Consider the following 18528-nt stretch of genomic DNA (forward strand, 5'->3'; position numbering starts at 1 on the left):
ACCAAATTCATCAGACAAGATAAACGTCGTATTTCAGTGACTAACAGTCTCACTTTGACACCCTATGAATGTCAACTGTGTGACAATGCATCTCTGGAGTGTTTCCCAGGTCAGTAAGTGGACACACCCTGCCAATCTATTTGATCGCCAGGTTCCTCATATTTTATGCGTCGCTATGGAAACATTGATATAATGATGATTAAGTGTGAAATCATTAAACTCACTTTTTATATGACTGCATGTGGAAGCAGAGAGGCATAACTTAACAATTTGTAAACACTGTAAATCATATGACCTTTTTCAGTTTTACATTCTTCACTTGATGCCGCTGACTAGCGCGTTCATTGTTAGCATATTTGAACTGCATTGAGTACGGATGCCGCAAGCCGACATTCATGAGCGGACCCCAGCCTGCCTCGGCAACTTCAACAAGTTATGTACGTTTAAAATGTTGATCGCTTCTACATTGCGGCTGTAAAACCCAAGCCATGTTCTGTGATGAGAAAACGTTGAAGAGAACATTTGTATTACATGAAAACAGTCAGGTTGGTGTCAGTCAATCCATGCAGTACAAATGGGAGTTGGAATCCAGGGTGAAGTCATCCAAGGCCTTCATTCAGACCAAGACATGCCCCATACAAATTTGAATTAGGACAGGCACTCCAAATGAATGAAATAACACAGATAAATTGCATCAAAACTTTCTGTCACGGGGAACAGTTGTCAGTGCACCGATTCCAGGTGCTCCACATTGTATGAGCACCTGATGTCTTAAGCAAAACATCCATGATGAAATGAGATTTCACATGGAATCACAAATGTATTCTGTGCACTTTATACAGTCGAGTTCACTTACTATCGGAACACTTCCAGCCTGATGTTCAATCTACAGTGAACATATTGAACTCACTATTATTGTTATTTTTAATCGAGTCCCACCCCCTTTGTTGCATGGCAAAATGAAATCAAAGCTTGACATCCAATAATCCATAAATTAAGACGTGATGTGGATCATTTACTCACCAATGATGGTGAAGACAGTGCAGTCCAATATTTGATTATTTTATATTTTCATCCACATACCAAGAAAGTTGCCATGTCCTGTAACAACGCAATACCCAGACAACACAATACATACGTACCTAGATCAATAAACCGTGCACACAGTGTCACTCTATTTCTATAAAATCCTGATATTACAGTTGTGTGGATTAATACAGCGTAGTATTGGTAAACTTGGTAGTTTTCTCGAACATTTCTCCATGACGTTCTAGAAAAGGAAGTTGCTGTCAAAATTTCCATGATGGGAAGTCTGCAGTCTGTTGTCACAACACATCAGGTGACAGTAAATGGTCGTAATGAGGAAAATAACCACATATTGTGCAATGGTTTTAATTTCAGTAAAAAGAGGACCATTGGTAATAATAAGTGAAAACGCAGCAGCAAGAAAAAGTTACATTTTAATCATGAGTGTTTTTTAAAGTTTTATCCCTGTTTGACAAGTTACATGCATATTCATATTTTAAACATTACAACCATTTCTGGCCAGTTAGGTATTACGTGAGACCATGTTATGTTTTCACCCTAAATTCTAAGTTAAGTGTTTCATTCGTTACTACATTTTTTTTAATAAAAACGAGTAAGTCCACTAGTATTCCTTGTATATCTTGTTTATGGATGAGTCATGTGTGACACAATTTTAACCTGATAAGAAAGTTGTTTAGGTGTGAGTGAAGCGCAACATACTTGACAGAGCAAGTGGAAACTGGGCCGTTATTGAATTACAGGTACAGTAAAATATGTGCTATCATAATTACATAGAAGTAAAGATGAATGCTCCTACGTGACAGAACCACTAGAAAAGCTCTTAGTCATATATCTGAGGTGATGGATCAGAGGCCGTCAACTACGATGGTGAAACCACGCAGTAATCCTGGTATCAACGCTCAGCATGTTTCATCAAGTCAATTGTTCACTAGTGCAATTCCAGTTGTGTTCACAAGTGTATCTGAGAAGTATTTTAACAGGTTTCCATCAATTTTGAACATTGACCGGCAAAAATAAAAACAAACAAACAAGGGCGCAAATTCTGTCTCCCAGTCAGTCATAGTCGTTCAAGGAGTGTGCAATGAAATTGGGGAAAGATTAGGCCCCCACCTTTGATCTAGTGCAAAGGAAACTATGAGAACATTTAAGAATAACTCAATAAATAAGATAATTCGTGATTTCAAACTTCAAATATTCAGTCTATTTATCTGAACTCACCACATACTGTTGTGATATGACATTCTTTACTGATCAGAGGACTTTAAAGTGTAACAATACTCAATACCAAACACACTAAAACAATGTGAAGGCATCCAATGTAATTTTATAAGATCTATCAAAGGAAAACACAGAATGAAGGAGACAGAAAAGAGTGTGTAATGAAAGAAAAAAGCCAAAAACAATTTGAATAAATACTTTTTGTTAAATTAATCTAATCTCAGCTCAAGATACAACCCAAGCATAAATCTGGGATGTGCGTAACGTGAATCACCTCTTAGAATGAGGAGCAGGATCTGAGGATGCCGGTGTGTAAGCAAGCAAGGCAGCGGTCACAGTCAGGAGGTCAAAAGAACTCACTGCAAAGCCCCACTCTGGACTCTGCACTCTGACCAGGAGCATGATGAGAGTTTCCAACTCCACTCTGCTTGACGATTGGTTGGAGACTTACATTACTATTATAAGATCGTCACTTCGTCTCTGCTCCTCTGCTCCCTCCTCCAGCAGTATACTTGGATTCAGCATTCCACCGATCAATTTCATATTCAATTTCTGAAACTGATCTGAGCTGGATTACCAATGTAACAGTCAGTAGATGAAACATTCAACCATGCACGTGATTGAAGGCAGTGTCACATGACTTTGTCTCCTTGAGAGACCTGTGTCTGAACCCAGTTCCTCGATGGAGAAATACTGTACATGTTTCATCACATGAATGATGTATGCTCAAACACATTCCTTTGTTGCACAAATAACTTTTTGAGGGCCTAAACTGGTCAGTGGTGCCTTCGGTAACCAGGTTTACTCAGTCAGGCATGTGGATAATGGACATAGAGGGAGCAAATAGTCTCTTGGTGTGGGGTTGAAGAAATACTCATCCATGTCACTACACCGTGAAACACGCAAACTCTGATTTAAGTAATGTCGCACTTAGGTCACGCTCTCTACCTAACGGCTCAACTCTGCTCCACATTCCAACGGCTCCTTGTGAAATAATACCGTATCATGTTCTTCATGATGCGTCACTATTTCCATTTGATCTCCTGGAACCCCCATTAAGAAACACATTATGACAGGTGACAATAATTTGTGAATGGATGCTATAGTACAAGCAGGAGCTGAGGTTGAGGGGGTGGAGGTGAGGGCTTGCCTCGACACTCCCTTCTATCACGTGCACAATAAAAGGAAGACAGTATTGTGTGGCAATGCAAACAAAGTACATGCAGGCAAAGTGAGTCAGTGGTCCTTCCCATATTTACTCTTCAGTTTCCTGACTTTCCCATGCTCACCAGAACAATGATAGAGTGCTGTGTGGATGACCACAAGAAGTGATAGGGCTGACTGCTGTTGCTCGTGCTACACTTTTGTGCCATCTTTTGACATCCCTTCATTAATCTCTTCTCCCACTTTTGCCACGAAGAGGCGGGGTTGGGGTTGAGCCAAGGGAGACCTGCACACTCACTAACACCTCACCGCTAAGTTACCTGAGGCAGCCACTCCCTAAGTGGGTTATTATTACACAACACAATTTGTTTTCTGACTAACCACATGGCGATGGTATAAGTTAAGAGAAGAAAACAAACAGCGGTTGCCATGACTACCAAATTGAGTCAAATTCCGCTCAAAATTATCTCTGGATACCAGAAAGATATGCCAACAAAATATTCAGCATCAGATCATTAAACTCATGGTCAGCACGCAGGGGGACGGGACTCACTCAGCGCATGTGGCGCACCAAACATGCGTGACACGATGTGTCAAATGCTACAAATGAGCAGAGCCCCAACACTTGACACAGGCGTCGTGGTGGTCTGCTATGTCAAGACCTAGCTCTCATGACTTGCAGGAACGAGACATTGCTACGTACTTTAGCAACCGATGATGATGACAAGTCAGCCACTGGTGGAAAAAGAGGATGAGCAGCGGAAGACAATGGGGTAATAGGTAGTGGGCGGAGACTACCTAGGCAGTGAACCAACCAATTAAAGTCTCAGGCCGAGGCCAGTGCCTCGATGTGGATTAACCAATAGTGAAGGCCGTTAGAGGGCATTGCACATGTGACATAGAACATTTCCACCTTCAGTGACATAATGAATCTTGTGTTAAAAAGATTCCCATTCCACATATGAATGCAATGAATATTGGGGAAAGATTAGGCAACCAGCAACAATAAGCTTTTTTCTTATCTGTTAGGAGTAACTCCATGCTGTCAAACCAGACTAAACAATGGAACTGTTTTTAAAAGGAAACTTGCCCTAATAGCATTTTAAGTGGCGGCACACGTATAAACACTCCCGGAGCACTTACCGTTAAGTCATTTTGTTTGTTTAATACATGACCTACTGTGGTATTTGTAGCCTAAATTCTAGTATAAATGTCGTCACTTTCTTTTCCCTTCACCTTGAACGTGTTGGTTGACTCATACATGCAATTCTCAGAATGGTGACCCCAGTGGATGATATTTGATATTACATTAAAAGGAGAAGGAAAAGGTAATTGGGAATTCACATTAAATATCCCCCATTATGCGTTATGTTTTCAAATCAACGCTGTCTGTCAGTAAGAAAATAAAATGAAAATATGAAGAGAAAAAAAAAACATATATATATATATATATATATATATATATATATATATATATATGAATTTTGAGTGTTTGTTTTGTTTTTTTCCTGGAATCATAACTGTGTCTCAAGGTAAAATCCTGACCTCTAGCGTTGATACAAGACATGAAGTTTGCCTTTACTCACCTTCTCATCCAGCAGGATAATCTCGTGATTGCTGATCACGTAACTCTGAATAGGGCACTGATACAAACTCATCGGCTCATGGCAAAACACATTACCACTCAATTATAACTTTAGATTTTAAACGGCACACTGTGAAGATGCCATTCAAGTATTGATTACCACTGACTGTCAGTTTTTATATTCTTATTTAGACCAATATTACTTCACTCATCTGAAACACTAGTTAATAATGGTTGAGAATAGAGTGACAATTGAAATCGATCACTGTGGTGGAGAGAAAGCCACAAGTAAATGTATCTATTCTCCAAATAATATCCCAGATGCACAAGGTTTATGAAGTGTGATGCCTTCAGGAGGTCATCTGAACCCTTCCGTCCTGTCTGACTCATCGGTTCTCAAGTGAGTTTTCCAGAAATTTCACCCTCAATGTCCTTGAGAGCAACTCCAGTTTTTGTTCAATTAATCTTTGACAACATCACTAAGCGTTTGGTAAGAATATAATAAAACCCCTTGTGCTTTGCTTTTTTTAACTGTCATTTGTCTGAAATTGTCCCTCCCCAAGTCCTGTGATTATTATGGAGGTCCCTTTTATCGTATAGAATTTTACCTCCGATTTCACTGGGCACTTCACTTCAAATATAGCACACCTGGTATTGAAGCCAGAATGCCCAGAATTATTTGGAACAACAGGTGCTAAATAATCAGCTTGAATTCCACTTTAAGCTAGTGGTGCTGACAATAATGCAAGCTCACCTGACATGCATACTCTTTCTGTGCCTGAATAAAAAGGTCTTTAATCCTTTAAGCCAATAAATACAGGACACACAGAGAAAGACTAAAGGCACCAGCTGAACTCTGGTTGCATGAGCAGTCCTAGAATACGTTCTCTGGGTGGGGAGAGAATGTACTGAATGTTTGCACTGCAGTGATTCAGCAGTGAATATAGCAGAGATTGCAGTCAGGCATGCGGGGATAGGCACCTAGCTTCCTTTCTTTGATCAAATAACATGAGCAAATGTGAAAGAATGTCTTAAAAAATTATATAAATAAGTACATTTGGTCACCATGCTGTACTTTGGATAACAAACTTTGAGTAGTAAGCATGAGCATGACAGGCATATGCAAGATATTGGATCCAAAGCAAATTCACGTGTCAAAAATATACTTTCAGCTTTATGGGTTGAGTCCATTTAGTGTTGAAAGAATATTTACGAGTCTGATGGAAGCCATGAGGATACCTGCCTGTGTTCATGTTTGAAAAACAAAAGAGTTCATAGCATTAACGGTTGACATCTTCAATCATTTGCTCTTCATGAGCTGCGATAGTGTTTATTAAAAATGATAACAACAAGATCACATGCTGGTTGAGGATAGGGCGTGGTATAAGATGGTGCTCCATTCATTCCACATGAAATAATGTGTCAGATTGCTATTTAAAGGCCATCAAACGGCCATGCATTTTAGTCACAGTGAGTCAGTGCAGTCATTCAGGAGGAAGGCTATGTAAGGGCTTACACAGAATAGCAACTGACATCCAGTGTGTTTCAGAGAAGAGAGCTGCAGCATTGTCCGTTTCTAAGTTGAGCGTTCCCGCACCCCTGGTGCTCCTCATGCTCCATGATGCGTAATCCACGCCTGGAGCTGTATGGAGGTAAAATGTGATGTTTTTTTTCTCTACCCCAGCACATGCCCCATGCACCCGTGCACGAAGCTCCATGTGGCCCTGCGCAATGCACGACCCACGTCGCCGCCTATGACACTATGGAAGGAAAACGTTCTTTTAGTCCATTGTGGGAAGTCTATGTATTACGCCATGGGAGTGAGGATGGGTTGCAAAAGCCCATTTCTGCTTTGAGGCTGTCCCAGATGACTCAGCTCCTCCCCACACTCTGCGGAGAAGTTCCTTTCAATTGCTTGTATTTGCAGTCTTGTTCTTCATACTCGTGACCATAGGGGACAGCAGGGATGTAGAGCACCCAGTAAAATTCTGAGCTTTGACTTTTGGCTCAGTTACTAGGAAGAATACTGTATGATATTGAAGACATAGTTGTGCTTGTTTATTTCCTGAGGTGCTGTTTCAAATCATGCCCCGAGTAAAAACGTGTCATGTCTAGGAACTGTTGAGGAGGCAGTGGGATAAGAAACAAGTGATTTCACTCGTGGTGTTCTAGATTACCACCCGATTCCACGAATCGAGAGCATTTGTCACTGACTCATAAGAAGGAGCTACAGCAACATGTTGTGTTCAGTACAATATGCAACGTAAGAGACTTGCAACAAACATGACTTCATAATAGACAAACAAAATCAATTTAAAAACTTACATGTGGCGGTGGTGCCAAAATGGGTTGTTCATTCCACAATGTTTTAGGGTCGATTTAAGGTCTTCTAACTCAGGAATTCAGATGTACTGCAGGGCTGACAACTCACACGACCAACAAGACACAAAGGACACTCTGGCGCTCGCGTCACACCTCCCATTCCTCACACATTTCTTCCTGCTGCAGCCACAGGAGGTCAGGTTTTAAGTCTTCACCAAAAGCATTATTCTAGTTATTCAACTTGAAGTCACAATTTAAATGCACTATGTTTTCTAAAAACCATGGATGAATGTAAAAGGGCCCTTTCTAGCTGATGTGGAGCATCAACATTGAGTCTGGAAAATGTGCATCAATGAATGAGCTTTTCACCCTCTTAACTACGTGTTCATTCATATTCCACAAGCAGTGACATCATCGCCACCGGCCGGAAGGTGAGCTGGCTAATTTTAACCCAGAAGCACCTGTGTATATAGTTATTTGACATGTGCAAACTCTGTGGGGCTGATAGTTCCCACTCTTGACCCCCTTTTCAAAAGATGTTGTATTCAGGTGGCAACGTCAGCGTGTAAAGAAACACCGTCTCTGAGACAAAACAGTGCAACATTTGGTCGTTTCCCTTTCAGAGCTAGTTGAAGACATTACAAGCGTTACATCTGGCTCAATAAATTGACTGAAGGCAAAAAGCTATTTCATAAAAACTAATCTTGGAGCCCATTATTTGGGGGATTTTGATTGTTCTTAAAAACCACAGGAAAAAGCCTTGTTTTTTGGTTTGATATTTGGTTCACGGTAAAATGCATTACATCTACAGGACTTACACCAGACACAAACAGCCAACCTTATGTTCCCTGGGAAGGCATTCTTTCACCATAGAGTCACATGTAAAAGAGCTCAGCAATTTGGATATTTTCATCACATTTAGACACATTAAATGTATTATTTCAGTGATAAACCGACCAAGCAACAACAACATTTTTTGGGAAGGCTGCCCTTTTTCTGGATGTCTGTGCATGTGCCTGGTATAGAGCCTGTATGCACCTTGGATTATTTAAAACATGAAATATGATTTACGATACAGTGCATGACTAAATATATCCATTACAAAAACACACAATTCTTGCTCTAGGTCGTGACTTTTCCTCATGTAGATGAATCTTTCAATGGCAGAGTTGTCTTTTTTTTGGTGGGGTGGAGGATTAATGGGATTTGTTTGGCTGTTTTAAGATAGAGAACAAAGGAGGAGGTAAGGTACAACAGACTTTAAAAGTTGCCAAGGTTAGTCGACATGCACGCATACTCTCATGTTAATTTCCAGCTGTAACTTTATGTGTGCGCCATTTTTTTTTTTAATTATGATGGTGAAAGAGAAGGCAATATCCAAAGATGTTTTGCTTCTGGCCTGAGAAGCACATGACCAGCATAAGTGCACAGACCACACTCATGCCTTCTGGTGCTTTCAAGTTTTAAAAGATTCCTTTTGTGTGCTCAGGTTACGTGAAGATCTTTACCCAGAAAAACTTTTATACAGAAGCAGAGATTGAAATTAGACAACAGTGACACAGTCAAAGCTTGGTTGCCTTATCACGTGCTGCATGAGATAGCAGCGCGAACAACAAGGCAGCTTTTGTGCATATGCCTTATCAACAAGTCAGCCAGGATAACAATCTGATGAAACTGAAAGCCCCGAAACTTTCAATTCATCCAGGATGTGTCGTCAGGCCTGCATCAAGTCGGGGCTTCTAATTCCTGAAGTAAAATCCTCTTAGGATCTATGCTCTATTTCTGTTTGGTGTGCAGAGTCTCGTTAGAAATCTCTATTAGACCAAGCTCATTGGCTGGAATAAGAGACACACGCATGCACACTGAGAGCACACCACTAAGTGCAGTGATCACAGGTCTGCCAGAGTAGGTTGACCAACAGGATAAGTGCAGGACTACATCGTCACTGAGTCAGGTAAGAATTCATTTAAAATTCTTCACCAAAATGAAATTTGTGATATCTCAATGAACTGTCTTAAAAATGTTACTATTACACTGTTACATAATAAAAAAGTATTGTGATTCAAAGATGAACACCAACATTACCACAGCAAACAACCAGTACATTATTAGATTGTATTAGGGGATATATATAATTTTTTTTTTTAGAAAAACTTTGATGGTGAGCAAATGCTTCATTGAAAACTGAGGAATGTATTTTTTTTTTCAATATCACGTTCAATATCAATAGTACTTAGGCTGCCGTGTCAAGTCAAAGGAGAATCATATGCTGAAACAAAGTGCACTGAATACAAAATGAGTAAGGATAATTCTGAGTCGTTCTCTCACTGAGGATTTAAGGGTTAGTGGGTGGATACAAAGATCATCAGACCAGATCAGCTACTTGGCTGCACTTAGAAGAAATACTCCGCTAATTAAAACACAAGGGAAAGACTATATAATCCGATGTAGCTATTGATGCCAGCAACATAAGCATGTCTGCTGGATAAAACCACAATATCATGTGTTCTTATTGGTATTACTTTGAATGAATGAATGATTGATTGAATTAATTCATGCATGTTTATTTTAATCTCCCCAAATACATTATAAATGTCCTTATATGATATTTGTACATCAAGAATTGACTGTTATATCACATTGCTTCACTATTGTTACATTTCATACAATTCAGTACATATTTGCTCTCACATTTATACGGAGATTGAAAAGAAGTAAGAACAGTTCTTCTCATTAATACGCCTTATTTTTCTGAAGTCTGTGGTTGCATGTGACTGTGCATAAACTTGTGTGTGTGTGTGTGAGGCCCATTTTGTCGATAAGTTTTTGGATTACAGTAAGTCACTTGTGTTACTGGCAATTTTTTTTTTTTGTTTCTTTCAATCAGTTTAGTGTTGAAGTCAGTTTCTTGTGTTTTTGTGCTGGTACCTGATTTAGTAATGCTTGTGGGGAAACACACCTACTTATGGGGACAATTTTGCCCGTCCACAGGAGATTAAGCCAGAATTTGAGGATAAAAATGTCAAAATAACTTATAATTGGGTTTTAGATTGTTTAAGATGTTTAAGATTGTTTAAGAAGTTTAGCTATTTGTTTTGAATGGTTAGGTTTCGGGTGAGAGGCTGAGGAAAGCATTATGCTAATGAGAGGTCCCCATCAGGATAGAGATGCAAACGTGTGTATTTGTGTGTTTGTCTTTGTGTAACCTGTCAGAGCTTCAAAGTGAAATGGTACGATGAAACAAATAGCCATTTTATTTGTGTTTTATTGGCTGCGATGTCAAGACACATTTGTCTTAAGACAACCAGAGAGCAGGGAGATCATTGGCAGTACAGTAATCCTCTTAAATGACTTTAATTTAATTAAATGTCGCAGGACTCTGTGTCTACGGCACTGCAGCAGGACACTCATCTTATTGGTCTCGCCAAACGTTGCAATCATAGCAAAACTGTTGTACGTTTTTCATTTGTTTCCAGCTGGGAATCCATCAGTAAGAAAACATGGCAGACCGGTTGATCGACTTGGAGGAGAGCGCCACTCACACCGGTGAGATATGAAGTCATTCAAACTATGCAGTCTACTGCAGAGTTGTCTACACAATTTGTAGTGATGCAGTAGTTCTTTGGTAATGTAACCAACGGTGTCGATCCTCAGGCCTTCTCGCGTTGACTCAAACCTTATTGACATTGACAGGATATTTGAGTACTTAACCAGTTTCCTTTGGACATCCTGAACAAAAGTCATATAAATAAATATGATACATCTGGCCACCAGGCTCTACTTTGGATAACAAACTTTGGAAAACAAACGTTAGCATGACAGGTTTATGAGAGATATTGGATACAAACAGTATTCATGTGTCAAAAATATACAGCTTTATGGGTTGAAAAAATATTTACCTACTGTACCTGTGTACAGGTTTGAAACACGAAAGAGTTCATAGCAAAACGGGTTGAAATCTTGAATCATTTGATCTTCATGAGCTGCTATAGTGTTTTCATGTAATTAAGGATTATAACAACAAGAACAGAGGAACAGAATGCACATGCTTGAGAGGCTATTAGATAACAGATAGATAGAAGATAACGTTTTGATTCACCAGAACAGAATGATGGTGCTACTATTCACTTCACATTCAAACTCAAATTTTATTTTATTACTGCCAAAAGCAAAAAGATATATGTTGTTGAACATACAGATTCAGAAGCGAGCTTCTTTCAAATAAATATTCTAGCACATGCAACATGTAACATGCAACTGTATTCCTTCATAACTACATGTATGTCCTTGGTGGCTTGTTCTTTGAGTCTATGCTGTACCAGTATTAAAAGTTTAATTTGAGCTAGTCTGCTTAAAATCAGAAGTGGAAAATCACTCAGAGAGTGCAGACCTCAGCCAAGCAGCTTCAGCTGGTCCCCAACAGAATCTCCCAATGACAAAGACACGACAAAAAATCCCAGATTCAAATGTCAATCAAACAGCATCAAAAACAGAAAATAAAGTGCTACAGAAATTGTAATACTAACAACTGAACCAGTTTGGGACATATTTAAATTGCAACATTTTAGATCAGAACAGACAGGATGTGACATTTAAAGACAAAGACCCAAACAGAGTGAACAATGATCAAGCCACTGTACATGTTTTTACACTGACAGTTTTATTTCATTATAATGGACGTTGCCCCACATTTGCCACTAGTTGTGATTCTAAAGCTAGAGATAGAATCTTAAAAGAGTAGAGGAGTTCAAATGAGTGATTCATTTTTTTTCCAAGACAGTCGCATGATGCTGTTGTGATCAGTCAGGGATATACATGTGACAAAGGAGCTCAGTGAACTGAGCACATAATTGTCTCTGTGGGAGATTACTCAACAGCTGAGGTTACAAACTGACAGTATTAGGAATTTGACCTTAACCTTGTCCAAACCTGAAGTCAGTTCATATCAAGAATATCTCCACTGCAATTAACCGACCGTGTTCCTCTTGCCTGAGGCTTCCTGACTGTCTGTTTTTATCCCCTGTCATTCGTCCAAAGGTCCAAAGGGAGTTATCAATGACTGGAGGAGGTTTAAGTTGGAGAGCATGGACCAGGAAAACCTTCCGCCAGCAAAGAGGGAGCTGCTGAGACAGATGTCGTCTCCTCACAGACAACGAGAAGACTCTAGGGCAAGTCTTAATCGCAAGGTATCACCCAGTGTCTGATGTAGACGAAGAGTATTTTTTTAAATCACAAGAGTAAGTGGTGACATGAAACAGAGGGACACTTTTCAAACTGCAAGATTGCAGTACATCCGTATTTCATACCTCTACAACTGTTCAACATACATTTTACTGCAGACCGAACCATTGTCCCTCCAATTTCAAATTGTTCTCCTATAACTTAAAAGGATTCAATGTATAACAAGGTGCAGAATACTGCCAAGCAGCTCATTGCCACCCACTTGTGAGTTCCATCCAATACTATTGTTCTACTTGTATTACATATATCTTCGGCCAACTTTTTAGTCAGCTAAAATATTAATCAATAGTCAGAAATTCACGGTCGATGGGACAGCAGCTGACGGTAGTGTTCAGAGACCCAGTCAGGGAGACTAGAAAATTTAGCTTGCACTACAGTGTGGGCAAGATGACAGAAGCCAAAGTCAACAGGATGCTGATTAGAATCCATAACACCACAGTCATTTTCAAAATCTTAGTCACATAATCAATGTTTCCAGAAGATGTCATTGTCATCAGTTCTTTACACTGTATAACTAGGTGACGCAGAAAATCTAAACAGCAAAACAATCTCCTTATAAAAAAAGAATTTAAAAAAATGCACATCCAACGTACAGATATGTAATGTTCCTTTTGTGTGTTTGTATTTAAAGATGAGTGTGCAAGAGTACGAGCTGCTGAAGGAGGAAGATGAAGGCTGCCTGAAGAAGTACAGGAAACGCTGCATGCAGGAGATGCATGACAAGCTCAGCTTTGGGCCCAAATTTGAGGGTGTACATGACCTGGACAGTGGTGAGGCCTTCCTGGAGGTCATCGAAAAGGAGCATCACAGCACAGTGGTCGTAGTCCACATTTACAAAGCTGGGGTCAAAGGTTGTGAAGAGCTCAACAACTGCCTGGAGTGCCTGGCTGCAGAGTACCCCACTGTCAAATTCTGCAGGATTGACGCTGTTGCGTCCGGTGCTTCAGAGCGATTTTCTGATGAGGTTTTACCTACACTACTGGTCTACAAGGCTGGAGAACTGCTCGGGAACTTCCTGGCCTGCACTCAGCACCTTACAGGGGAGTTTTTTGCGACAGATGTGGAAGCATTCCTCAACAGCTATGGTCTGCTGCCAGAGAAAGAGATGCCTGCACTGGACGACGAGGAGGAGAACAATGTGGAATGAAAAAATGTTTTGCAAATGCTGGGTATAAAAAAACTGAGGGCAGGTCCACAAAATATCACCTCAACAGCAACAAAAGCCAAAGTAATAAGTACTAAACTCATTTATTAAAGTCATTTGTGTAGCTAGCTATTGTATTTGAATAAAATTTAGCTAAAGAAGCAGAGTTTTTTTGTGGCAAGTGGGTAGACATTTAATATCTTTGAAATCATTTCAAGAAGAGATCATTTCAAAAATATCATGGGTCAGTGTTTCCGATAACTGATGTGAAACACTGAGCTTATTTGAAAACAGTTATTGAATTAAATTAATAACAATTATGAAGAGATGAAAAGCTGGAAAGCGTGCTTGTGTCCTTGAGCCTCATGTAGGCGCTTATGCATAGATTTTTTGTGTCAAACTCAAAAACTATCCACTTGGTTTGCTTTAGGCTCTATCTTTCTTTTCTTTGGTTTCTCTTTTTTCTGTCAGCCCTTGAAGCACCATAGTATAATGTACAGTTGTAAAAAGTGAATAAAATTTCTTAAAATACCAGTTTGTGTGATATTGACAAATATGTGAATACCCGCAACCATTCAATCTTTTTTGATCCCCGGCAATTGTTGACCATTTCCTCACAGCACAACCTGAGAGGTGAGAGGGCCAATAAACCCCACACAGGTCCTCTCTTAACATTGTTGTTGAGAGGCTTACACCATGCTGACCTTCAAAGAAACATGTATCATGTTAATACATTTTAATTGAAAACTAAGGCAGAAAGGTTTGATGCTGAGAGGAAGATCCATTAAAATGAAAAAAACATTGGGTGATGAAGTGAATCCTGAGGAGGGGAATTCAGACTCGCCTACGAGGAAATGTCAAAATGAAAATCGCATTCTTTCTGTTTCTGCTGAAACAGGTTTAAACATGTTTGATTACATCAGTGAAGGTATTCGCTTCCCCTTCACCTCTGGGAGTATCGTACATGCCCAAACCACAACATAAAAGATAACTACGATCTTAGGAAAAGACGTGCTGTACTTCACCACAATTTGATACCGCACTATAAATAAAGATGCTTTATAGCACCAACATAGAAGGGAATGTCACCCCACTTTCAAACCAGGCCAGACACACACATGATCTCATTTAACTCCTGACACCACAGACAAGGAGGCAAGTGATAAAATGGAGAGAAAACATGTGAGACCAGGGTCTGTTGAATCGTTCTCACAAGACGTACTCACAAGAACACAACGCATCTATAGGACCCTCTATATTAAACGCACTGTCCCTATGAAACTGGTTAATATTATTATTCAAAATCCTTGTAAGCGTTCCGCTGTACTTCTGGCGTGATTGGAGGATTGTGCCCTCCCCTGTTTGGCAGTACCGGTTGCCAGTCAACAATTTCTGCTGGGTTCCTCGTACTCCTTGTCAGCGAAACCAGAGCACTTCAGCTCTGCAGTGAGTAGGCCTTCTCTGGAAACCAGGGGTTAATGGATCACACCAATGGCCTTTTTCTAACCTCCATGAAAGAGCCTAATGGGGTGTGCCACACATAGAACACACAGAGAGTATGCTAGGTTAATCTGTCCCTGCAACAGCTTGGAAGGTTCTCATAGCTCTTGAACTTCTTTATACTGATATTATTTTTTCTCCCAGATTACTGCAGTGAATATCTGCTGAAATGTTTGTCATTCTTGCATATATCACCTCCGGCAATTAATTTTCATTTAACACTAACTCATATTTTTTAGAGAGAATATTCAGGCATCTTACTACACAAAACACCACAATTGGCAAGAAATGCATTGCCTGCAGCTGGAAACAGCTCACTTTCACACAGTTGCGTGTGTTGAATGTCAGATCATCCGGCTAACTCTCACGCATTACATATCTTAAAAAGGAAGAAACAGAGTTGCTTCAGTCGGCTGCACCGGATGTTGAACAATGGAATGACACTATTGAAAATATATTTATGATGGAAAGATTGACATTGTGTAAGTTAAAAATGAAAGAACAATGGTGTGACAAGAACTGGGAAAAAATGGGTGAGATACAAAGAGAAATGACAATCTTAAGTTCCTCACAGGTTTCATGTATGTGTACTTTGTGTCTTTTTATTAATTACTGTTGCTTTTATTTTAGGGAGGGAATGTGTTTTTGGATGTTATTGTCTTTTGTTTTTTTTCTTCTATTTTCTAGGTTTTAGTCTTCTTTTCTGTGAATATTTTGTAAATTGATGACTAATGTAAAGTGTTTTTGTCACTTATGAAATGGACAATAAAAAAAAGTATAAGTTACAAAAAAAGAACAGAGCTAGAGAATATCAGCTTTACAAAAAGGAGGATAACATAGTGCTTTATACATCCCGCATTGGGGAAATATTGACTTGTCACAGTAGCAAAGTTAACACTAATAAGTAAAGATATACATAAATAACAGTAAATAAAGCAACCGTATATTACATGTGCACAATCAATCAACAACAAACAACAAGACAATTTGTTTTTTGCAGTGAAAGGACCTCAGCCTCAGTCCTTTTCTAAAAAGTGTGTCTGTGATTTTGGTCCAGTCCTCAGGTGAACATAGGTACTTGCCACTCTCTTGATATCCGTACCCAGGATGTTCACCGGTGCCGGGGGAGAGTACTGGCACCTGCACCTGAGATCCACCACCACCTTGCTGGGTTTTACCCGTGATGATCTGAGGTGGTTTCTCAGGCACCAGACAACAAATTAAATGGAAACAGCTGTATCAGAGAGCCAGGTACAATAGCCATATGATTCATCTATTTACGTTCAGTGAGTATTACCGAATCTGAAGATCAACAAGTCACAAGTGCAGAGCTACTTTCAATTTAGCTTGGTAAAAGGGCTTTATGCCAGCGGTGATCTTAAAACAGTTCAAAAGAACAATGAAATGTAGCTTTGATTTCTGCGTAGATTTTTGACCATTCGCTCAGTCAGCAATAACCCTACAACAAGTGAGTGACAGTCGCTCGACAAAACGTTTTTATTACTAAGAGACTTTGTTCTGCCAGTTTGAACTGCATAAATGAGACAATGAGTGAGAATGATAGAGCAGGCCCCATTTCCAACAAGTTTGCGAGGATTATGGCCGTGTGAGCTATTAGTTTTTAATTCAACAATTTAATTCAAACGTTTTTTACTGAAAAAGAGAAAGCGAGCTGGATCAAAACATCTCAAAACGGACTGGATCTGGCTTGTACAGGTATGTATGTAACTTGTATAGATCAGGCTCTTCTAATCTCAGATGTTTATCGAACACCATTACCATATTTGGTAAATTAATTTGTTAAGTGAATTTATTTAGACAGAAGTTTCAGCGCTTTGAAATTGAATCTACAATGCACTCAACATGTTTATGTCAAGAATATGTTGAGATGTCCTGATACTTTGTCAAAGATAACAAAATTTGAGATTTCAAGATTTATTTTCCTCAACTTCAAAAGAGAAACTTTACTTTGACACGCAACTCATGACTCAAATTATTTACACATGCGCTGACCCTCTGTGGTGACCACATGATGACACCGCCACATGAGACATTTTTCTATTTCTCACTTGTTTACACAGTTTTACTAATTGGAGTGCTTTTGCTTTTTGTTTGTGTGTTCAAACTCGAGGGAAGCCCAGCTGACACGCTCTACTTAACCCACAGAAAAGCAAACTTGACTCAGATGATGTCATGACACAGAGAGAGATGTGAGGCACTCATGGTGTCTGACCAAATATGGTGGGCGGATGTTGAGATGATGACATAACAGTGTACGCTCATCTTCTGTTTTGTGGGTTATTTTGCAGTTGGTCTGTTTAGATGTGTAACTCTGTGAGGAAGCAAAGATGTCACTCTCTCAGTCTTACTCATTTGTCTGCATAGAATTAAGATTTGATCAGAACAAAAGTATGTGAATACAAACTACAGTGCGTGGAAGATTCAGGTGACAGGATTCTCTCATCAAATCGGCTCCGGTATCATTGATGCTTCTCACACTTCCCTTTTTTTGTTTGAACAACCATAGTTGAGCAAATACTATAAATAAAATACATGATGAGAAGGTTGACACAAGCTGTACACTTTGCGCCACAAATCCCACGTCCATTGTCAAACACCATGTATTATCTCTAATAGGAATACAAGTTGACATAAACAGTTATGTACCTGATGTATGTAATTGATTCAACTCTTGCTGGTGAATGGAAAATTATATATTTTGAAGACTGTACAGCGTTTTTTATTCTTTTTTTTTCTCGCATGAAAATAAAACAAAAGACAGCAAACTCAACAAAACAAGCATATTGTAAATTTTAAAATTAATAATGAAATGTAGAGAAAATTCCACCGCTTTGCAGAGAAATAAAACGGATGCATAATTCGAGTACATTTCAGTCATGTAAATGCTATGACGCCTCCTGCTGGTGGTACTTAATATCGTTACACGCATACACGCTAATACGCAATAAAAGCTGATTTGATGAAGAGCAATTCGGTAAATATATACATTTAAATGCATTAAAGCAAGTTTTAATAAACGTTTAGTCTAACAATAAGCAATGGAATACCAGTCATATTTCACACGTGACCCCAGGAAGCAGGGTCGTTTCTAGCTCTAGGGGTATGTTGAACAGTAATGAAGCGATGCCTATCCATTAAGATGGTCTACTAAGATGGCGCAGTCTATTACAATTCATGAGCAAAACAGGCAACAGGTAGACAAGTTAAACTGATTAAAGAACATCGTAATACAAGGAAAACAATCATTTCTATGTCGATGAATAGAAAAGGTTGAGTATTGAAGAGA

General features: G+C 39.3%; 1 protein-coding gene across 2 annotated transcripts; it reads left to right on the forward strand.

The window, feature by feature from the left end:
* Nucleotides 1-9155: 9155 nt before the first annotated feature.
* pdcb (phosducin b) lies at nt 9156-15901 on the forward strand. 2 transcript variants are annotated; one of them, XM_053861272.1, is made up of 4 exons: nt 9156-9290; nt 10813-10882; nt 12374-12522; nt 13209-15901. In XM_053861272.1, exons 2-4 carry the CDS (start codon nt 10837-10839, stop codon nt 13722-13724), a joined length of 711 nt encoding a protein of 236 aa, XP_053717247.1. In that variant the 5' UTR covers nt 9156-9290; nt 10813-10836; the 3' UTR covers nt 13725-15901. The 2 variants fall into 2 exon arrangements, with proteins under 2 accessions (XP_053717247.1, XP_053717248.1); XM_053861273.1 differs by having other exon boundaries at nt 9159-9290; nt 12374-12504; nt 13209-15046.
* Nucleotides 15902-18528: the final 2627 nt, after the last annotated feature.

Source organism: Synchiropus splendidus, chromosome 1, assembly GCF_027744825.2.
Source record: "Synchiropus splendidus isolate RoL2022-P1 chromosome 1, RoL_Sspl_1.0, whole genome shotgun sequence".
In the NCBI taxonomy this organism is placed as follows: domain Eukaryota; kingdom Metazoa; phylum Chordata; class Actinopteri; order Syngnathiformes; family Callionymidae; genus Synchiropus; species Synchiropus splendidus.